The 23,617-nt window shown below is 42.8% G+C and overlaps 1 protein-coding gene across 4 annotated transcripts in view; it reads left to right on the forward strand.

Annotated features, from left to right (window-relative positions):
* Window positions 1-4,588: 4,588 nt before the first annotated feature.
* Window positions 4,589-23,617, forward strand: part of ARHGEF26 (Rho guanine nucleotide exchange factor 26) — a 123,845-nt gene continuing 104,816 nt past the window's right edge. Inside the window, exons 1-4 of one of the 4 annotated variants that reach the window (XM_082743313.1) lie at window positions 4,589-5,062; window positions 5,185-6,310; window positions 7,676-7,715; window positions 11,633-11,778. In XM_082743313.1, coding sequence (XP_082599439.1) covers window positions 5,231-6,310; window positions 7,676-7,715; window positions 11,633-11,778 — 1,266 coding nt within the window. In that variant the 5' untranslated portion in view covers window positions 4,589-5,062; window positions 5,185-5,230. Of the gene's footprint in view, window positions 6,311-7,675; window positions 7,716-11,632; window positions 11,779-23,617 lie in introns of all 4 variants that reach the window. The other 3 variants (XM_082743315.1, XM_082743314.1, XM_082743312.1) reach the window with 3 other exon arrangements.

Below are 23,617 nucleotides of genomic sequence, written 5' to 3' on the forward strand. Positions count from 1 at the left end.
GACTCAGCCACTCACCAACAGTATAAGAGCTTTTTGAACCTCGACACTTCATATTTAAGGGGAGACAGGATTAATGAGAGTTTGAATTATATGTAATGAATGCAATGTTTGACGTACAGTTAGCACTAAATAAATGTTTTCCAGTCATCCCCCCCATGTTTTTGCTCATGCTGAGACATGTTTCTGGGGTATGCTTCTCTTGTCCTCCACCTCCCAATATTTTACCTATTCTTCTGACCTAGTTCTACCCAGACTTCTTTACAAAGGTGTACAGAGAACAGAGAGCCTACCATGCATCTTATTCAGGTTGGGTTCTTATAGTATCATTTCAATATTTTAGATCTTGTTACCTAACAAATGACACTTAAAAATAGCCTAATTATTATGCGAGTCATATCATTAGGGATTAATGCAAATTGGTTTAGTAAATAGAGCAATAATTGGTCTCTCAGCCTCTGGTATCTTATACCATTGAATATATTAATATCTTTGGGCAAAGGAGGGAAAGTGGTCAAAAGGGGCAAACCTGGGAGTTATAAGTAAATTCTTGGGATCTAAAGCATAGCATCATGATCATAGTAAATACTTTATTGTCTATTTGAAAGTTGTAAAGAGCAAATTGAGAAAGTTCTCATCACACACATAAATTATAACTGAGGTAATGTCTGCTAACTAACTGGTAATCATTTTGAAATATATACATATATCAAATCATTATGCTGCACACCTTAAACTAGTACAATGTAGGTCAATAGAACTGGAAAAATTAATTTTTAAAAATTAAAAAAATACATATATACCATTGGAATATATAATTCCTCATTAACTCAATATATACATCTCCCCAGTTCTAAGAAGTGTTTATACATTTTAATGTATCTGAAACTGGGATATGTCTTACTTAAGAAAGAGACCTTGGCCCAATGGCAGTCATGATATTGTTGGCATTGGCTCTGTATTTGTGAAAATGGTCATAACTGTTCTAACTGTCATCATTTCACTGAGTTTTATGCAATTTAATTCTATACACATCAAAGTCATATGATAAAAGATGCTACTGAAGGCAAAAGAAATCACCAAGTGTGTTAGATTAGGTAAAAAAAATTCTAAAGCAACAAGAGGCTGATATAAGCATCTAATGTATTATATAGGCCTATAGTTAAAGCATGGAATTTAATCTGTCAGAAACTTCTTTGTGGCCATTAACAGAGAAGCTGCAGAGTTTATGGTGGCATAGGATTCAGCTGAAAAAGAAAACTATGCTTTTGATCAAATAGGATAGCACCAGCATCAAACTTGCAGAATGATTGTCAGTGGCTAGGAAGCAAATTCCAGAGATCAGACTAGGGTATTTTAAGAAATACTGTCCTATCAATGATATTGTGCAGAAAAACAAACATATTGATTCTTTGTGTGAAAAGGGATTCAGAAGAGTTAGATTTAGTGTACAGAATTTTTAGAAATTCTTTACTCAATTTATTTTGCTTATATTTCCCTTTGCCCTGTATGCACATTACTGTAAAAAATCTATGTCTAAGTCTAAAAGCACTCTTAAATAAGTAGAAAACAAAAGTCCTGTATGACAACATGTGTCATAGTTTAATTGGCAACTCTTTATACTATTGATGATGGCTTCAATTTGGATATGATAAAGTGAATGGAGTCTAAACTATGCCGTATGTCTGTGAATTTCCAGACTTCCCCTAGTGAAGGAAGGAGTTTGGTGTCTTGCTGTTCTTGTTATGATGTAGTTGCCTAGGAATGAGGTAGGAAGATCCTGTGATTTCCTTGACAGTCTTTTGCTACACTTGTTTGCAGACCCAACAGAGGTTGAAGAGATTATCACCATTTATAACGTTTTAACATAAGTCACAGATTGCATTCTGAATCAGGTAACACTTCATTTATCATTAGTTAAACATTTTAAAATTATACTTTCCCAGTATAAAAGTATTATGTTAGTATGGAAAACATTCTGTGTTAAAAAGTGGGTATGTATGAGTATGTAATTAGCTATATTTCTTCTTTAAATTTCTTAAAATTTTTTAAATTTAATTTTTTTAAACGATTTTATTTGACAGGAGAAAGCGAGAGAGGAAATAGAAGCAGGGAGAGTGGGAGAGGGAGAAGCAGTCTTCCTGCTGTGTAGGTAGCCTAATGCTGGGCTTGATTCCAAGACCCTGGGATCATGACCTCAGTCAAAGGCAGATGCTTACTGATGGAGCCACACAGGTACCCCTAAATTTCTTAAAATCTTTAAAAAAAATTCTTGGGGAGGGGGGCGCCTGGGTGGCTCAGTGGGTTAAAGCATCTGCCTTCAGCTCAGGTCATGATCCCAGGGTCCTGGGATCTCTGCTCAGCAGGGAGCCTGCTTCCCTTCCTCTCTCTCTGCCTGCCTCTCTGCCTACTTGCGATCTCTGTCTGTCATAAATAAATAAAATCTTTTTTTTTTTTTAAAGATTTTATTTATTTATTTGACAGAGGTCGCAAGTAGGTAGAGAGGCAGGCAGAGAGAGAGAGAGAGAGAGAGAGAGAAGCAGGCTCCCCGCTGAGCAGAGAGCCCCATGCAGGGCTCAATCCCAGGATCCTGAGATCATGACCAGAGCCAAAGGCAGAGGCTTTAACCCACTGAGCCACCCAGGTGCCCCAATAAATTAAATCTTAAAAAAAAATTCTTGGGGCGCCTGGGTGGCTCAGTGGGTTAAGCCTCTGCCTTCGGCTGGAGTCATGATCTCAGGGTCCTGGGATAGAGCCCCACATAGGGCTCTCTGCTTAGCAGGGAGCATGCTCCCCTCACCCCCCTGCCTTTCTGCCTACTTGTGATCTCTGTCGAATAAATAAAATACTTCTAAAAAATTAAAAAAAATTCTTGATGCCATTTCTCCTTTACAGAAGTGTCTCTGATCAAAGTAAGTATACTTAACGTACAGCATTTGGTAATACAGAAAAGTATAAAACATAAAAATACTCATTCTTCATCTCACAACCCAGAGCTTGCCTCTCACTATTTTGACCATTACATTCAATGTATGTAGGGCAAAAATGAGTAGCTTAAGTTGCACACAGTGGATGTGCACTGTATCTCTGCTGAATGAATGCATGAATGCTGAATGAGAACTTGGAGAACAGCCCACAAGTCTTGCTGATAGAATTAATTACATAGATCTTACGGTCATTTGTCCTCTCAAGTTGGCCTTATTCTTCTCACATAACAGGAACTTGGCGAGGATACAACCAACTTTCTACTATTTGGCAATGGAGCACTCTGGAAAGATGGTCACTGTCCTTACTTCATTCCTCTCACAAATTCATTCAACAAATACTAAGTACCCACTGTGGGCCTGGACAACAGAGGGGCAATAAATCAACATGGCTTCTGCCCTCTTGATGCTTACGGTCCAAAGAAGACAAAACAGATAGTAAACATAAACACAAAAATAAATGTGTATATATGTAAATTGTCATTAAATGTAGAAAAGAAAGAGAACAGGTGGCTGGGGGAATATAAACAGGGCTATGACGGTTTGATTCAGTAGGGGTCAGGGAAATCTGATGGTGTAACACCTGAGAAGGTCAAGGAGAACAAAAGGGCAGGTTCTGGGGAGGTCGAAATTGAAGTATCTGTGGCCCAAGAATAATGAAGAAAAAAATGTTGGGAGAAAAGACTGTTGCAGAGGTAGGCAGATCCTGCAAAGCCTTGTAAGTTATAGAGTTTGGGGGAAAAAAAATATATATATATATATATATATATATATATATATATATTTGTAACTTAATTTACATTTATCTTTTACATGGTAAAATCCAGGATTCAAAACAAAATGTTCTGGGCATTGGTGTGATTCAGTTGGTTGGGCCTCGATTTCCTCAGAGTCACGATCTCAAGGTCTGTGAGATTCAGCCCCAGAGCGGCTGGCGCTGGGGGTGGAGTTCCCTTAAGATTTTCTTTCTCTCCCTCTGCCTCTCCCCCTTTCTAAAAACAACCACGACAAAAACAAAAACAAAAACAAAAAAACACAAAGCATAAAAGATCCAAGATCTTTTGAAAGAAAACTCCCGCTCCCACCAGTTTCCAAGGTACCCAGTCCCACCGTGCTCCGCCCCCCCCCCCCCCAGCTGCCTGCACACAAGCCTCTGGAAATACTCGAAGCACAAGCAAGGGCATCTGTCAGTCTCTATTATAAAGTATTTTAAGCCGGGGAGTTAGGGGATCAGATTTGTGTTTTAAGACCACCCCAGCGCTGAGAGGGCACTGACTCCCAGCGTTTAGAGCTACGCCTCCCATCTCACGCATTTCACAGACCCTCCTCGCCCCGGACTACCCCCCAACCCCCTCAGCACCACCCCCCAACCCTGCCCCCAGGGCTTTCTAAATTGCAGCTCGGCCTGGCTCCCACGCTCGTTCTCACGCTGTGCTCCTGGCAAGCACTTAGCGCGCCCACAGCTCCCGGCGCGGAACCCTGAAGTTCCGCACCCAGCCCACGTGTGCGCCAGTGTTTCAAAGCGAGACGGCAGGAGACGCAAGGTACGCCAAGGCGGGAAGGCAGGCTCCGAGCTACTGCGACAGAGGCCGGTGGGAGGGTGGCTAAGGCTGGGGCGGGGCTAAGGCTGGGGGCTGGACCAAGCTTGAGGGCGGAGCCGACGGCTCGGTCGGCTGCTGTGCTCTCCGGAGCTCCCCGGCTGCTGCGATTCCGTCCGAGACCCGGGCCACCCAAGGGCCGGTGGACGCTCGCTGGCCCTGGGCTCTGTAAAGCCCCGAAGGTAAATCCGCCTAGGAGCCGGGCGGCTCGAGCGAGAGGGGGCCAACGACCGGGCTGTGCAGCTGGATGGCGGCGGAGGGGAGCGTCGCGCAGCGGCAAGTTTCTCCAAAAAGCTGAACTCGTCGCAAAGTTTCCTGTGCATCAGCTTGCACCCTGCGTACTGGTGGCGGGCTTTTTCCGTGCGGGTGGTCTTTGGGCGCTGGAGGGACGCGGAGGTAATTGGATTATTCCGCCTGGTCACAGCTCAGATTTCTCTCACGGACCGCGCGTTGCGGAGGGCGCAGATTTTTGCCCTAGCAGAGGTGGGTAGTCGACACGCAGTTGGGTCGCGCACAGCAGTCGGGTGACCGCCAGGCTTGGAGCGCGTCTGCAAGGCGTGCCTACTTGTCCCGAGGCAAAGTTCCATGATTTCTTTCCTCTTTAGGCAACTGGGTGCTGTTCCTTCCCGGGCTGACCTCGGAGTCTCCGCTATGGACAGCGAGAGTGAAGTGGATTTTTCTAGCAACAGCTTAACCCCTTTGTGGCGGAGGCGGTCAACTCCTCAGCCTCCGTTGCTGGGCCGGAGCAAGCCGAGGCCCCAATCCTACCAGAGCCCCAGCGGGTTGCTGATCACGGATTTCCCCGTGGAGGACCGAGGGACGCTCCCCGCCATGCAGGCTCCCACCCAGGGACCCACCGCTTCGGAGGGCAGGACGGTCCAGGGGAACCCACAGCTTCTGTGTGCCCACAGGAGGGTGGTGACCAATGGGAGGACGATCTCACCGGAATATAGATCTGTCTCTCCTCGGCTGCGACGGCCCAAATCTCCCCAGGCTCCCAAAGCAGTGTCAGGGGTCTCCTCGAAATCCCCAGCGAATGGCACTGTGACCTCGCCCCTACCGCAGCCTGTGTGCCCCCAGCGGACTACCAAGTCGCCCCCCTGCTGCAGCTGGGAGGTAGACCTGACCGCATCGACGACGAGCCCCCTGCCTTCAACCGCTGCAAATGGGCTTTTCCCTGAAATCGACTCCCCAGGCGCTGGTTCGCGATCTGGCCAGGCAACTAATGACCCTGAGCCAGAACCCACGAAACTCTCTCCTGCGCCCCAGAAAAGTTCTTCGGAACACAAACTCCCCCTCCAAAGGCTGCCCTCCCAGGAGAACGAGCTTCCAGAGAATCCTTCAGTGGTTTTGAGCACCAACAGCCCCGCCGCTCTCAAAGTGGGGAAACAGCAAATCATTCCAAAGAGCCTGGCCTCGGAAATTAAACTAAGTAAGTCCAACAGTCAGAATGTGGAGCCCCACAGGAGACTCTTCAAGGTGCGCAGCATGGTGGAGGGCCTCGGAGCGTCTCTGGGCCCCTCAGAGGATGAGGGCGACGCGGAGAACGACGTAGACAGCCCAGGGTCTCTGCGGCGAGGCTTGCGATCCACATCCTATCGCAGGGCGGTGGTCAGTGGCTTTGATTTTGACAGTCCTACCACTTCAAAGAAGAAGAACAGAATGTCCCAGCCTGTTCTGAAAGTGGTGATGGAAGACAAGGAGAAGTTCTCCAGTCTGGGAAGGATAAAGGTAAGAGTGGGCAGGAGTTTCGCTGGCGAAGCCAGGCGTTCACCAAGCCAAAAGCAAAGGTTTTGGGGGTGGGGAGGAGGGGCATGGAGGAAACCAGAAGTTATTGTTCTCTTTCAATTCTCTTGTTGATCAGACCGGTGCACGTCTGTCTCTTGGCCATGCTGTTTCTGGCAGTCACAGCCAGGTTAATGCAACTTTGTGGGAGGAAGTAAAACTCTTATCAGGGTTTTACCTTTTTAATCTCAGTCAAAATGTGGAGGCCTACCTAATGTGAAAAAGAAATGCAGCGAATTAGGTATGGGCTGAATCCTGAACACTTTTAATACAGGAAACTGAACAGAGGGTGGAGAGCAGGCATGGTACTCTTGACTCTACGGTCAACTGTCTGGAGTTGGTCTAGAGGTGTCAGTTAGGGGTTGCTGATTCATCACCCGGTGATACAGGAAACTCCTCATTTCTTTTGAGCATGTTGATTATTTTAGTTACTGGAAGTAATTGATTTATGTTAATTAATTAGAATGACTTTTTGAGTGGTGATAACCTACTAAATACCATTCAGGTAAAATGTGAATTTCAAAAATGATTGTCAGAATTACAGAAGATACAAATAGTTTGTCATCTTTGTTGTTGCTTCTTTCTGTCACCACGGTCTGTGGTTGTGTTTTATTCCCATGTTGTACCCATTTATTCTTGAACTTGAGTGCATCTAACTAGTTAGTAGCTCAGAACTTAAGGTTCCAGTGAACTGTGTGTATTGCTCCCTGATAAAGGCCTGGGAGTTGCATGTGTTAAAATATTGCCAAACATGATCTAAAGAGAGGAAAACTAAAGAAGGATGTTTTGGAGTGTGCATCTGCTGCTTTCTCTGGGAACAAGGCAGATCTCAGCAGAAATTCGTTTGGGCAGCCACAACTTTTCTTGATTAATCAGAGAACTGGAACCAGTTATATGAAGGTCAATATGTAATATACTAGGAAGGCTATTTTATTTTTTATGTCATGGCCTTAAAGAAATTACATAACACTTTAGGTGTCTCCCCCCACCCCCACAAGTATAGCAAAGTTCAATTTAACAGTGATGGTGTATTTTGAGTAGTGAAATGAGCTGAACTACTGGTCATCTCAGGGTTCTCAAGCTCTTTTGCTGGGGGTGGGGGACATTGTACATTTCATTTCACCATTTTATTGGATTATGATAATCAGATAAGTGAACTACTTGAGGGATCATCTGCTATCTGCTTTTGGAAATCTAATGAATGTAACAACAAGAAGTAATACTTTTTCTTAAAATAGCTGTATTTTCTATTTGGCTCATTCATACATCGTTTGCTTTGCTTTTTCCTTTTTTGCTTTTCTTGTTTCTTAGAAAAAAATGCTGAAAGGACAAGGAACATTTGATGGGGAAGGTAAGCATTTGATTTTCCAGACTTTTATTGCTGTTTCAATGTGGAATATCAATTATAAGTTGAAATCCAGCTGCAGTAACAAAAACACTTAAGATGAGAAAAATGTCCAACTTCTTCCCAAATTATACAGTACAAAACTCTGCACTGAGCTAAATTTTTATCCAGTAATACCAGCAGTGAATGGAATTAATAACATTTTTTGTAAGTTGATGACTTTGTCAGCCAATGTCCTGGATTTTTACTTCTTATCTACTCTGCCTCACCTCCCTCGAAAAAATGGAGACAGAGTAAGAGCTAGTCCAGCTTTTTAGTTAAAAATCCTGAGTTTGGGGTACCTGGGTGGCTCAGTTGGTTAAGTGACTGCCTTCAGCTCAAGGCATGATCCTGGAGTCCTGGGATTGAGTTCTGCATTGGAGTCCCGGCTCCATGCGGAGTCTGCGTCTCTCTCTGACCTTCTCCCTTTTCATGTTCTCTCTCACTCTCTCAAATAAATAAATAATATCTTAAAAAAAAAAAAATCCCGAGTTTGGCATTTAGATCTTAAGTCTTACTTCCTTTGACTTAATATTCTTTTCCCCATATTTCCACATTTTAGTGTTACTTCTGACTTCCTGTTTGCTTATCAAGTTTCAATTTTGGGGAATTCTAACTCTCCTGGCTGGTAGAAATATATTCCTAACAATCTGTAATCCGTATAGAAAAGCTGCTTCGGCCAGGTGTTCAAACCCTAATCAGATTAGCAGACTTTGGTAAACAGATGGGTCAAGTGTCCACCAACTGGAAGGGCACAAAGTGAGTGAGGAGCCCCACCTGCAGCCTTGCAGGTCTGGGGAGCATGGTGAAGGTGAAGGTAGTTCCTTACTGTCGTATTTTGAAATGTTAAGATTTTTTCTAACGTTTGAAGAGTCATGAAGAAGAGTATACCTCTCTGTAAGTAAATCTAATGTAAAATCACCCAGAGTTATAAAATACATAATCTTAGGTGATTATAAACTATTTCCCTATACATTTCTTATAAAAATCAGCTCCTTTGGAGGATTGCAACAGGACCAGTTTAAAAAAAAAAAAAAGTTTTCATTGCACGAATCTTAGGAAACTGCTCTGTATGGAGAAGAAACCCAGATACAGTATTTTAGTTGGTTTGGACAAATTCATCTCCCTGGTTTTATAGTTGAGGAAACTGGGAGCTCAGGGAGGTTTATTGCCTTGCCCACTGTCACACTAGGGTAGTAGGACAGATAACTGGTTCTTAGTCCATTTGGCTTCCTCTTGTACCTCTTTGTGACCATCAAGTGAACAGAGTGTCTGCCTAATACGTATTTAGAGATGTTTTGCATCTTCTTGAATTTGACATTAATTTTGGGACCTATGTCTTAAAGGGTTAGAAATTGTGGCGCTTTTTTTTTTTTTTTAAAGATTTTATTTACTTATTTGACAAACAGATCACAAGTAGGCAGAGAGGCAGGCAGAGAGAGAGAGAGAGGAGGAAGCAGGCTCCCTGCTGAGCAGAGAGCCCGATGCGGGACTCGATCCCAGGACCCTGAGATCATGACCTGAGCCGAAGGCAGCGACTTAACCCACTGAGCCACCCAGGCGCCCCTGTTGTTTTCCTTTTATATGGAGCTTTTCTATGCGTTCACTTGTGTCTTCTCAAATATGATGACCTGGAAATTGCTCTTACATACATGTACATGAGGAATACAGAATTCTTACCGATAATGACTAACAAGACTGTAAGTCAGGATGAGGTGCAGGAGAGTGGTAAGAACCTGTCATGGTGGAGTCAGGGACCTGGGTTACTCTCCTACTGCTTCTGTTCATCAGCTGAGTGACTCTGAGCAAGCATCGTAACCTCACCAAGCCTTAGTTCCATCATGTTTGAGAACTCTTACTACCTTTGTTATGATGTTATGCTGAGAACGAATGAGAAATCTTATCAACTGTGTGCATATGTTTTGGGTCAGCCTCTAAGTACTTTAAAGAGCACTACAGACGTGTGGTAACCCAGTCTTTACCCTCACCATCAGTTTCACATGTGTAAGACAATCCGCGAACAGGAAAATCTTGCATTGAGTCCAGTTTTATTTTAGTCACGGTGCCTACAGAACATGCAGCAGTTGCTGAGAGAGGGAGCAGACGTTTGCCAGCTTTGGTAGGTGGGAAGGGCAGGGCAAGCTCAATGCGTCCCAAGCCAAATTCAGTCTTTCCCTCTGCCCGCTGTATCTTTTCGGGTGTTGCCATCTCCTCCTGTGCTGTTGTTGGGACCTAAGGACCTAGGAAACATCCTGATCACCTCCCTTTCTCTGCCCCGCATCTCCAACCCATCCCCAGGAACCCAGGTGATCATTCTCCCATAGCATCCTAATTAGTCTCCTACACAGTCAGTATTTTCTCCAACAACAGAATCCAGTTTTTCCTTTCAGTGGATTCACACTGCAATCAGGATAAAATGCAGTCTTTGCAGTGTGAAAGAAATTCAGTCGTTTTGGATGTGGGATAAAAATCTAGTTCTTTAACATTGCCTGCAAACCTCCGCATGATTTAGACTGTCTGGCTCATCTCCCTAAACTCACCTTATACCTTTGCCCACTAGATACCCGTGCTCTACACGTGGACTTTTCCTTTTTTCTTTTAAGGTATTACGTTTCTTCTTGCCTCAGGGCTTTTTTTATATGCTTTCTCCTTACCTCTGTGACTTCTCATCTGTCATCTTAGATTTTTTCCTTAGAAACACTGTCTGACTCCCAGACTGGGTCATTCCCTGCTCGAGACTCTTGTTCTCAGAGCACCTGTATATAAATTATCCAGCTTGTAGGTATGTTTATGTACAAGATTATTGTGTCCTCAACCCAACAGTGACTTGCCTTCTTACTTGGGGTGAAAACCAGAGTCCTTTAGTGGCATGGAAGCAGGGGCCTGCATGATCTGCCTCCTGTTCATCCTCAGCCCCCCTTCTTAAGTTTTCTCCCTTTCCTTACCCCATTTCAGCTGTACAGCCTTCCCTGCTGGTCTTTGTACATGCAGCTGTACAAAACAGACTCCTGACCCAGAACCTTTGTACTTGCTCTTCCCTCTGATGGTCTGTTCTTTCCCTGGCTGTAAGGTGGCTTGCTTTCTCACCTCTTTTAGGTCTTTGCTTAAATGTCATCTTGGTGAGGCCTCCCTAAATCACCCTATTTAAAAAATACAACCCCCTTTGTAACACTCCCTTCCTTTCCCTGTTTTATTTTTCTCCGTGACACTTACCAGCATCTGACATACGCGAAGAGTTACTTATTTATTGTCATTCTTTGCTCACTTTGATGTCTACTCTATGAAGATCGAGATTTTCATCTTTTTTGTTCATTGTATCCCTGTTGCTCAACAGTTGTTGGCATCTAGTAGGCCTTTTCCAGATATCAGTTGAATGAACAAATGAGTGAATGACTTGGACTATTTTCTCTTCCTATTTTTAGCTCATGAAGGCACAGGAAGTATCTTTTATTTTCCATTTACTCTCAGCTCTTGGCACATTGTAGATATATAGTACATGTTTGTTAAATAGGTAAATGAATGGTGATGGACTTTGAAGGAAAAGAAGGATATGAATTCAGTTTACCACCTCCCCCCACAAAAAAACCCCAGTGATTTAATAGGCCTGGCTATCCTCCAAGAGGGGTAGACAGAGATGTGGAAACTTTGCTTCAGTGGGTATTTTATGCATGGATCCTTTCCCTTCCTGTGCATGAATTTGGGACAGAGCTGTGAGAGTGAGAAAATCACTTTTTGGTAATTTTTCTTCCATGACAAAATCCATTTGCTTCTTTGTTGTTTATTAAACTAGAGACCAAACACTTTATAAATCTGGATGTTTGTTTAGAACAAGTAGCATAATGATGGGAGCCATTAGTGACATGTAGGGTTTGTGTTTCTTGCAGAAAATGCTGTCCTGTATCAGAACTACAAAGAAAAGGCTCTTGACATTGACTCTGATGAAGAGTCGGAGCCCAAAGAACAGAAGTCAGATGAAAAAATTGTGATTCACCACAAGCCACTGAGGTCCACGTGGAGCCAGCTGTCTGCGGTAAGTGTTTACCTTTTTCTTCCCGATGTGTGGCCCTGAAAAAACCAAGTTGTGGAAATTAGGTTTGGATGTGGTTTAAATTTTTTCTGCCAATGATCCTGTAACCTGAAAGAGAAAGACTCTTCTTTTTAGATTGTGAGATGTTTCTTGAAACCCTCCAGACACTAGTGAGAATGTTGATTTTGATTCTTCTGATCAAGAAAATTAGGTTTTGATAAAATAAGGTATCTTGACAATGATATACTCTACTCTGGAAGCTTCTTTTCCTGCTTGGTCTCTCTTCTTTTTTTTTTTAACATAGTGTGTATATGCAGAGGTAACTTAATCTATCCTGAACTTTATCATAATTATGACTATATGTATAAATATATGTGTGTGTATCTATGCACAATAGGGAGTTTATGACAGTTCTTCCTTGGAAACTTCATTTGATTTAGACACTTTTATATGTTCTTGCAGCTGATTAATGAGTGGCAGTCTGTTTCCTTTCCCTCTGTGCATCTTTTGTGTGAGTGTGTCTGACAATTATGTTGTATTGATGAGTAATTTCTCCTCTCTGCATCAAACATCTTTTGTTTGTAGCTATAATTTCTCTTCCTCTTGGCTTAACAAATGTCACAGTGTGCTGCTTAGTTTACTTGATATGAGTTTGAGCTCAGTATCTGTGGGCCTCTGATGCATTACCAAGTAGAAAGGAATTCCCATGGCTGGCTTGGGTGGTGGGAGCATTGCATTGAAAACAAGCCAGTACACCTCTGTGAGTCCCTTAGGCAACACGGGAGCAGAAGCTATTCCCTCTTAAGCTGAAATGGGCATTGTTCAGAGTCCTGAATCTCATGTGTTCAGGGGACACGCTGACCTAAGAAAAGGAGTTGTGTACATTGGAGCTCATAAACAGGCCATGGGAACGGATGTATGGTGATGATGGGAATGACTTCGGTCATGTTCTTCCTTCTTTCTTCTAGTCTGTGTTGGAATTCAGAATTTTAGAAACCGAGCCCTTTCTCTCTGTCTCCCTCCCAACCTCTAATTCTGCTCTAAGGAGAATTTATTTATTTCCAGTGCCTCCAAGGTGTGGCACCCTTAATATGTGCCATGGGCTAAAATGCCTACAAGGGCACAGCAAGCAACATTAAGGGGAGGCTGGTGAGTGTGGAGGTTGAGGCCTGTGGGGATTATGGTGAACAGCCCTGATATAACTTCAGTCGCCGCCACTTAGCTCACACCAGCCCAGTGTTGCTGGTGTTCCTTCTGACGTTTAGGAAATGTTCCTTCTGACATTTAGGAAAGAGAACGCAGCAGTCCAGAGTTTTATGAGTATTATCCCAATTCATATGTTAGAGAAATGATGTGTAAGGCCAACAAAGTATCTATGGACCAGTCTTGTCTCCTCTGCTGACAGTTTGGAACTTCTAGGATATTTCTATGATTTTTGCCTGTGCTCAGGTGATAATACCTACTCACAGAACTGACATTTGGTAACCTTATACCCTAATTCAATGATCTCGTGATAGTCTATCCCACGTGCACAGGTGGAGAAACTGGTGACAAGGCCCATGGAGGCCATGTTGGCTCTAAATGGCTTTCATTCCATTCTGGTGTGGACCATTTGGTAGAGGACTTTTGAAAAGAAAGCTGTGGATTTTTTGAGTTCTTCCTCCGTGGTAACAGCTGCATTTGTTAGCCCGGGCCTGAATTTTGCCATTGTTCTCTGAATGCTGAACAGCGATGTGTACTGATGTATCACACTCTGATCCTACCTATTCTGAGTACTGAAAAGCAAGCTGCCATACTTAGGCCTCCAAAAGTTTGGCCTTCAGCTAGATTAACAAACGCACATTAAAATAATACTACACATCCTTCTGCACAACTGCAAATATGGGTATGCATTTCATCGGGCCAAGGATACGTGTACCCATGTGCCTTTTGTTAACAAGATCTCTATCAAAAGACTGGTGACAACATGTAAAACTATAAAGTGGGTTCTAACTTCAGTGTGTGTTATCTTGGGTTTTAGTGCTCCCAGGAGGCTTGTGTGTATTTACTGTGTTGCTTGGCAATTACATTTAATCAAAGCAACATTGGACTTTGCCACCTCCCATTCTTAGACTTCAGCCCGTGATTTCTTTGTGCATTTTGTGTCTCCTTTTCACATTTAAAATATTTTACTTTTTAAAAAAAATTATAAAGTACTTCAGGGGCGCCTGGGTGGCGCAGTGGGTTAAAGCCTCTGCCTTCAGCTGGGGTCAGGCTCTCTGCTCAGCAGGGAGCCTGCTTCCTCCTCTCTCTCTGCCTGCTTCTCTGCCTACTTGTGGTCTCTGTCTGTCAAATACATAAATAAAATCTTTAAAAAAAATTATAAAGTACTTCAAACATGCAGAAAAACTTAAAAATAAGTATGTGTAAGAGATTTCTGGGTACCTGCCACCCACATTGAACAAATGCTAACATTTTAACATATTTACTGCGGATCTCTCTTTTTTTGGGCAGATCCAGTTCACCACCCTCCTCTCCAGTACTTTTCTCCTTTCTGCCATCCCAAAATAATCACTGTCCTGAGGTTCTCTTCTATACTTCCCACATGGGTTTTCTATCCACTAAAAAGATGCAGACAGCTCTGGCTTTTAGGAAAGTGGATATTTCAATGAAAAAGTGGTCATTTCTTTTTCAGAAGCTTAGCAGTTGTTAGGTCCAAGTTGCCATTAGGATCCTAAAGAAAGGAAGCTTTTGTGAATTATGAGCATTGTCAGGATGTCTCCGTAGGGATCAGCACCTCCATTTCTCTGTCTGACCTCATGCCCCAATCCTTCCTTGTAGACGGGCCACAGGGGTTAGTGCTGGTCTCAGAAACATCTGCTCTTCCCATGCTTACCTTTAATGTGTCAAATTGACATGGTAGCTCCCATCTCATGATGCATACATCACTTTAATACAAAATTCTTTTTTGAGTATGGTCTTGATCCCAGAAAGAGGGTAGGGCGGGTGGTTTTCTGCGTGTGAGGGTTTGCATGAGCACATATGTGCATTAGCTGTTGTTGGTTGTTTTATTGTCTTAAAATCTCTTTGTTGCAAACACCTGCCTGCCTCTTGGGATGATGAAACTTTGCTTATCAGTTGACGGTAAGAAGAATTCAGTATGCAAAAGGCTTAGTTTGCAGTGATATACAGTTGTTGCATAGGTCTTCAAGTCTTCAGTCTGTAGTATAATGTTTTAGTGTGCTTGTCTCTATGTCTCCTTTGGTTCCGTTGGACAATCACACAGGTGACAGGTGCCCTCCCCCACTCCCCCTTAACATTAAACCTTAGTAGGACAGGTTTTTTTTTTAATTTAATTTTTTATTTCAAAAATTTTTTTTTCAATTTATCTGAGAGAGAGTAAGAGAGAGTATGAGAGGGGAGAAAATCAGAGGGAGAAGCAGGCTCCCTGCGGAGCTGGGAGCCCAGTGCGGGACTCAGTTCTCTGGGATCATGACCTGAGCCGAAGACAGTCGCTTAACCAACTGAGCCATCCAGGTGCCCTAGCAGGACAGGTTTTAACTGTAGTGTTGTGATTATCTAACAATAAGGGAGAATTAGAACTGTATAAGAAACATTTACTTGTTCCTCAATAGAAGGGAAAATCTAGCTGCCCAGACTTCTTGAGTCAGCTTAAAGTAAGCAAATGCGGATGTACTTAGCAATGGTGCCTCTGCCAATGGGTTCTCCGTGCAGCAGTGGCTATTCTCCTATAGTCAGAAATACAACCTGGGCTCCTTAGTCTCATAAGAGGGTGACAGGTTTACTTTTCATTCCCTTGATCATAGAAGGAGGTAGAACTCTTCGAGTATATACAGAGTAGGTAGGTAGGTGTAGGATGTCTTCATTCCAGGAATTATAACTTTTCAGGCCTGGGAGAACACTGGTATATGAGAAATAATTTAAAATCATTATGGTTCGTGGATTTGAGGCTTGACATTGGAAAGTCATTTCTGATTTCTAAAGATCTGTGCCCAGAGACCCAGAACCTGCCGCACACACAGGTCAGGTGCCCAGTGACTCACCTAAAATGGCAGCATGAGGATGAAGCCAGTAGTTCTCGGACCTCTGGGAAGAGCTTGTGGGTTTTAAGAAAAACATCAATATTATTAGTTGGGGATAGAGCACTAAGTCCTTGGTATAGTGACTGCCAAGTAACCCGTTGAGTCCTGGATACAAAGAGAGCTTTAGGATTTCCCTACAGTTCATCCTTTAATGGGATTCTGGAAGCATTTGCAGTATTACAGAAAATAAAGGATAAATCTTGACTGGAGTCTTTTTGTTTTTCCTCCTAACCACACCTCCCTGCCCCGAGCTCACATACTGTGCATGTCCTGAGAAATGATGGTTGTGAAACCAGTGTTTGTTTTTTCAAGATCAGTGACAGCACCGAAGCCACACTCACCAGCCGTGCCCTGACCCCATTTATTTGCTATGGGGTGTGTTTGTGTAATTTCCATCACCTTGACATGCCAGGTACCTTTGAAAAGGGTGTTTAGGCTCTAGAGGCAAAAACAAGCACGCAGGCGAACTTCCCACTGGGATTCAGCACCTAATATAGTCATCTTCTGCTCTCTTCCTTTGCACTTGCTGACGGGGGTTTATCAGTCATCTTCAGTCATTTTGATCTCTTCAGTTTGTTCAGAAATGTTAAACTCTCTAGCTAGGAACCAGTTTTTCCATTTTCCTCAGAGTATTCCTTCCGCTGTGCAGAGTGGGGCTAATGGTTTAACGGGAGGTCTGATGTCAGGACCTCAGTCTCTGAGTCCTGGCTCTGCTCTTCAAGCTCACATCGTTTGCCACTGGATGACTTTCTGAACTGCCAGGAGAGGAAGGATGATTTGAAAAATGGTCATTTTGTATACGTATAATTCCATCCAGTTGACTATATAACAGACACCTTGGTGACTTAGTTTGATCTGATGGGGCTTACCCTTCCAGAATTTACACCATGTTTGTTGTGAAAGGTCTGTTTTCTATAAAAACTAGAGCTCAACAGATGTAATAAACCTGAATATCATCCTGTTTGCAGAAAATGTTTTATGCATTCAGAGATCATAGAAAAATGCGCTCTTTTTCCTTAAATTTTCATACTTGTCTGAATTAATTTTCAGCAAGTTCAGTAACTTGCTCCTTAAAATAATCTCTTCAGTCATATAATTTTCCATTCATATTTTGCAACATTGCAGTCTCATAAAATTATTTTTTACCTTAGATGATTAATGCCTTTTACCATATCTATCTTTTCTGTTCAAAAAATTTTTTTAAAAATGCTCATTTTTCATGCCTGGCTTGGTTTTAGTGCTCAGTGGAAATTGTCAGAGCTTTAGATATGTACTTGTCCACACTTTTAAATTGGGCAGTAGTTCTCCTGGAATGTTTGTATTTTTATAAACAGAAATAGAGATCCATGTGCTTATGTCTGAGAGGTACTCAGAGATTCTGTTCTAGTCAAGAGGGCTAGAGCTGGGGGCCCGACTAGCTGTCAGTGCAATTGGATGATGCTGTTCTTTTAATGTTTTTGAAAATTAATTTTGATTTATATTAAGCAACATATAATACGTTCTCCATGTAAAAAATAAATGAACATTTCAGGTAAGACTAAAATCTCTTTCATCACGTCTGCAATCCCAATCTCTTTCCCCTTCTCTATAGGAATGCCATTCTCAATTTGATAACATTCTCAAAATCCACATATATACATTGAAGAGAAATATAAAGATTGCATGTGTTTACTTAAATATATACTCTGTGGCTTTTACAGTTTGCTTTTTTTCTGAACCATGTGTCTTATAAATCCTTTCATGTCTATACATGATGATCTTCAGTATTCTTTATAGCTTCGGCATTATTTTGTAGGATGGATATCAGTTTTGCTTCTTTCCCTTTGAAAGGTTATACATGCTTTGAGAATGAAAACTTTGAGGCATGGCTTTTCAGAAAATGCACACACAAGTATATAAATATTTGTTTATAATTTTTTTCTGTTTCTTTATTTCAGTTTGAGGTTTTAAAAGATTTTATTCACTTATTGGACAGAGAGAGAGGGAGAAAAAGGGGGGGGGAGCAGAGGGAGAGGGACAAGCAGAGTCCTTGCTGAGCGCAGAACCTGATGCCCATGATCTCCATGTCATGATCTCCCATGACCCCGAGATCCTGACCTGAGCTGAAATCAAGAGCTGGATGCTCAACCAACTGAGCCACCCGGGTGCCCTTGGAGCTCTCTCTGTATTAAGTATAGTTCCCATGTTGTTCATATCACATTTAGAAGTTTTTCTTTTTCTGAATTGTAGCAGATTTGGAACTTGAGCTGTGTAACCCTTTCTGAAGAATATATGTAGTCTTCAGAAAATGAAAAAACTTTTCCAGCTGGAGCTGAGTAATGAAAGGGCAATTGAATAGTAGATATGGCAATGTTTATGTTCTTAATTCTCCCAAGAGAACAATAGGATGTGAAATGTGGGTATGTGTGCGCCATGCCCCTAGGGAGGCAGAGTGCAAGAGACAGGTGCTCCAACCAAGTGGGAGGAGATGAGAACAGGGATATTAAATTTTGATTGGCATAGCTACAAAAAGGCATTTCAGTCAGAAACCTAGACTTGGGACCCAATACAAAAAGGGTCTTATTATTTCATTGAGCACAAAACCAACAAGAGAGGCTGGCGAAAGATTCCTTCATTCATCTAGAGTTAATGGAGAGCCAGCTCTGTGCTAGATGCTCAGAGACAGACTCCACCTTGGTTCACTTCCTTACAGACACCCTTCATGGTGACACAGATATCAAATAATCACACAAATCAATGACAGAATTAAAACTGTATGAATGCCACGAAGGACGTGTTTGTGCTGCTCTGAGATCCTACGGGGGAGGGCACCTGTCTGGGCAAGGTGCTGTCAACTGATAGATGGTGGCAAAGGAAGAGACATGAGCCGCTATCAGTGGCGTGTCAAGACAGGTGTCTGGGTGAAGTTGGTGTGGGGCCCAGGGACCGAACTGAGGAGTCCCAGGCAGGGAAACTGTCCTGTATGTAGATCCTCAGGGGTAATGGTGGGTGAGAGGGGTGAAAACAAAATTACTGCAGCTGGAGCTTCTTGCTCTGGTTGGTGGCACTTACTTCCTCACTCCTCCCATCTCTAAATGTTCTAGGCTCCCTAGGCTCCATCTCTGGGGCTCTTACCTCCTGTGCTCGGTTGGTGATCCCCTCCAATCATTTTTTTTTTTTTAAGATTTTATTTATTTATTTGACACAAAGAGAGAGAGAGATCACAAGCAGGCAGAGAGGCAGGCAGAGAGAGAGGGGGAAACAGGCTCCCCACTGAGCAGAGAGCCCGATGCGGGGCTCGATCCCAGGCTCCCGAGATCACGACCTGAGCCAAAGGCAGAGGCTTAACCCACTGAGCTACCCAGGCGCCCTGGTGTTCTCCTCCAATCTTGTGAATTTAAATACATCATATACTCTGGTGACTTCGGAGTTTCTATTTCTAGGCCAGACGTTTCCCTGAGTTTTCAGACAAGGGTATCCAGATTCTTTTCTGATATAATGGGCCTCTCAAAGTTAATCTGTCTAAAAGTTTACGTCTGCTGATTTTCTTCTCTCCTGCCCAGACCTGCTTTTCCCACTATATATATATATATATATTTTTTTTTTTTTTTTTTTTTTTTCCTAAGCAAATAACAGCTTCATCTTCCTAGTTGCTAAGGTGAAAAAACCTTGGAATCATTCCTCAGTCTTCTTTTTCTTCCATAACCTTTTCCAATTTGGTACAAAGCTGGTTTGCTGCCTTCACCTTCAAAAGTGGATTATCCCCACTGCTTTCCAGCTCAACTCCTGTATCTCCTGGGATCCCTTTACATCTCCTCTCCATGTGGCAACATGGAATTATATTGATTATTTTTTATGCTGTTAAAATATGCTCAGATACTGTCTCTTTGTTTGACTCCCTCAGGTGTTCTTGAGTCCACTTAGAGTAAAGGCCAAGTCTTTTTTTTTTTTTTAAAGTTTTTATTTATTTATTTGACAGAGAGAAATCACAAGTACACTGAGAGGCAGGCAGAGAGAGAGAGAGAGAGAAGGAAGCAGGCTCCCTGCTGAGCAGAGAGCCCGATGCGGGACTCGATCCCAGGACCCTGAGATCATGACCCGAGCCGAAGGCAGCGGCTTACCCCACTGAGCCACCCAGGCGCCCCGAGTAAAGGCCAAGTCTTACAGTGGCCTGGGAGGCTGTGTGATCTGGCTTGATTTCCTTCCTGGACTGATCTCCTGGTTCCTCCTCCATATTGCCCAATGCTCAGTCACACTGATGTGTGTACTGTGTACTCTGCCCCAGGGCCTTTGCATTTGTGGTCTGCCCAGCGTATAGTAGCTCTTCCTCCAGAGAGCCACATGATTTTCTTCCTCATCTTCTCCCTAGCACCCCTTTAATATTTTTTATCCTATTCATGACATTAACTCTGTCACATACTGTGTGATTTACGTTTTTGGTTAATTGTCCAACTACTCTGCTGAAATAAAAGCTGCATAAAGGCAGAGGTTTTTGTCCATTGTGTTTCCTCCTATTTCCCTAGGACATGAAACAGTGCTTGACTTATAGTAAGCTTGCAGGAACTATTGGGTGAGTTTATGAATGAATGTATAAATAAATGAATACATGTAGACATCTAATCCCAGAAGTGAAAGTAGTAGAAAGTTACTCAGCAGTGAAAGCAGTGAGGAAGTTTCCTACTCAGGGACCTTTTGGAGGCTGTTTTTTATTTTTATTAAAAAAAAAATCTTGATTATTGGTTGGCTACATCCTGGATTTAATATACATGTCTTTGATACATTGGGGAATTTGGCATCTTCCTAGTTTAAAACTGTGTTAGCCCATGGTAGGTATTGGCTGTTGTGAAATCAATTCAGTAGTAACCTAATTTTTCACTTGGTATTTCTTCTGGGGAGGTCAATGGGAGGCATTCAAGAATGATAGCCTTCTATAGGAATACAGTGCAATTAGGTCAAAGGAGGGAAGGCTGAGTTACTTTGAGCAGTTCTGAATGTGCAAAAAAAGGTCTAGAATACTGAGCTTCGGATTGTGGAAATCATCTATCAGATTCTTGTTTTTACCCTCTCCATCTTAAGATGTGCCCGTGTGGCATCTCCAGGCCTTTAGTCCAGTGGGGAGACTGTTCCTCAAGGCCACATCCACAGAGTGATTTGTTTCCATGATGATTTGAGAAGTCATCACTATAGAAACTATTATTAAATCTTTAAATGCTGGACTTAACGTTTAAAATTTCATTTCTCAAATATTTTTTTGATTTATCCAGAATGCTGATAGCCTGTTGATTTTCTACTTTAGTCTGTGCTCTAATGTCTTACGATTATTACTGCATTCATTATCTGAGTATATATTATTTGAAGAGGTGAAGATTACAGAGCCAATGGATAGCTTCTACAGAAGAAGTAGTATTGCCATTGAAAGGAAATGGCAGATTATTTTCCCTTTTGGTGTAAGGGATCAACACAGCCACCCATTCAACTGAAATAACACAAAAATGGAGTGGTTCCCATTTTGAAGCAGCAGGAAATTCTGCTTCAGGTAGTGATATGCGAAGGAGTAGGATTGTTGTTGGCTCAGCTGAGCAAGAGGGATCCCCTATATCCTCATGGGTTCAAGGTCTTGCTAGGAGCAGGCAGTGCAGGGGCTGACTTGCAGAGCTGTAGCTCAGGGACCTGCCTTTGGATCATTATGCTTTTAATTTGTTGACATGCAGTTAAATTGTTGGCCACATATTTGCAGAGGACCTACTGTGCACCAGGGGTTATACTCTGTGATTTCACTACAGTTTATGTGGCCCTTAGGACAATAGCAGGATACCTTGTCTACTTTGTATCAAGGCAGTTGAGACTACACCAGTTTAAATATGGTTTCTCTCCAGCTATTTTTGTTAGGGTTTTGAGATTACCTAGAATGGAGCTGTGGGCTCTGGAAAAGCAGGAACGGTATTTCTCTCTGGTACCTGGCCGATAATGTGTCTTAGCAAGTATTTGCCTGGTGGCTCTCATCTTGCCATGAATTCATTTTCCTTTTTGCTATATCTGTCTTTTCTCCTGAGAGCTCCTGCACATTCTGTTTCTGAGTTCTTGTAACATAGACTTACGGTTACTCACCTCATGTTTTCCTGTCAGCTTCCCTATGTAAGTACCCAGTTCAGTTTCTTTTTTTTTTTTTTTAAGATTTTTTTTATTTACTTGAGAGACAGTGAGAGAGAGCATGAACGAGGAGAAGGTCAGAGAGAGAAGCAGACTCCCCATGGAGCTGGGAGTCCGATGCGGGACTCGATCCCGGGACTCCAGGATCATGACCTGAGCCGAAGGCAGTCGTCCAACCAACTGAGCCACCCAGGCGTCCCCCCAGTTCAGTTTCTTGAGAGAATCCTGTCAGATCAGAGCAGCTCAGCACTTTCCCCCCATTTAATAGGCCACTTAACCAATCTTTGTTGTTTGGCCAGGTGCCTAACTAGCTCTATTCCAGTCAGCTTTAGCCTCCATTATTCAATATTGTGAGAGATGTGGCCCCCTTGGTTGGTTTGTTTTGTGGAGGCCTGAGTAGAACAGTGTTCCTTGTAGGGATCTGTGAGATTGGTTAGCAACACGACTGACCTATCTAGTGTGAATTTGCACCTGGTGGCTGGGGTGTCTGGATGGCTCAGTCCGGTAAGCATCTGCCGTCAGCAGAGGTCATGATGTCAGGGTCCTGGGATTGCCTGACATTGGGCTCTTTGCTCAGGGGGAGCCTGGTTTTCCCTCTCCCTCTGCTGCTTCCCTTGCTAGTGCTCTCTCTCTATCTCAAATAAATAAGTAAAATCTTTAAGAAAAATTTTCACATGGTGGAGTTGGTGTTGGAAACACTGTGTATATCAGAGGCTTAGCAAATGAGCAGCACATTTTACCTTGTAGTCTTTTGTGTGTATATGCATGTGTGTGTGTGTGTGTGTATCTCAAACAAAAGTTAGAAGTTACCCTTAATACTTGCATTATACTATGATATTTCTGTCTTTTCTGTTTTGTTACATTTCAATAGGTGTTGACCAGAAATTCATGGACGTTATTGTGTAATTCACTTGTAGTTTAGAAAACACTGGTGTCTGATTCGTAAATTCATTGGTATTACACTGCGTTGTGGTGGATGTGGCAAACAAAGCAAGCCTAAATCCCAGTACCTGCCCTGTAGGAACTTAGAAGCTGGTTCAGAAGACAATAGAAATGAAACAGCTAAATGGTGTTTCTGAAAGAATGTAGGGTACAGTGCCAAAATGAATGACATAGATAGAAATCACAAAGAGCCCTAAAGATCATGGAAGCTTTCTCTAGGGAGGGTGACTAAAACAAGGTGGGCAGAAGAGTAGGAAATAAAAGCATTGAAAGTATGAAATATGGCTTGAGTGAAGTTCGATGTCTAGGTCAGTGGAAGAACAACAGTAGTAAGTCTTGCCAGTGTCTCAGAATCTCCTCCATACGATAAGGTAATCCCTGTCTGATGAAAACTTTGCATGCTTTGTGCATCTAATGTTAAATATCAATTCGCTTTTGGGGCTCAGTCCTTAAAGTGTCTGTCTTTGCCTCAGGTCATGATCCCAGGGTCCTAGGATCCTGGGATCCATTGGGCTCCCTGCTCTATTGGGAGCCTGCGTCTCCCTATCTGACTTCCTCTGCTTGTGTTCCCTCTCTCACTGTCTCTCTCCGTCAGATAAGTAAATATTAAAATATATATCAGTTTGCTTTCTTACCCAATTTTCCAGGATAGGTTTTCCTCAGGTTAGGTTTTTATTGCAAATCTAGGA

Source organism: Mustela nivalis, assembly GCF_964662115.1.
Source record: "Mustela nivalis genome assembly, chromosome: 1".
Taxonomy (NCBI): Eukaryota; Metazoa; Chordata; class Mammalia; order Carnivora; family Mustelidae; genus Mustela; species Mustela nivalis.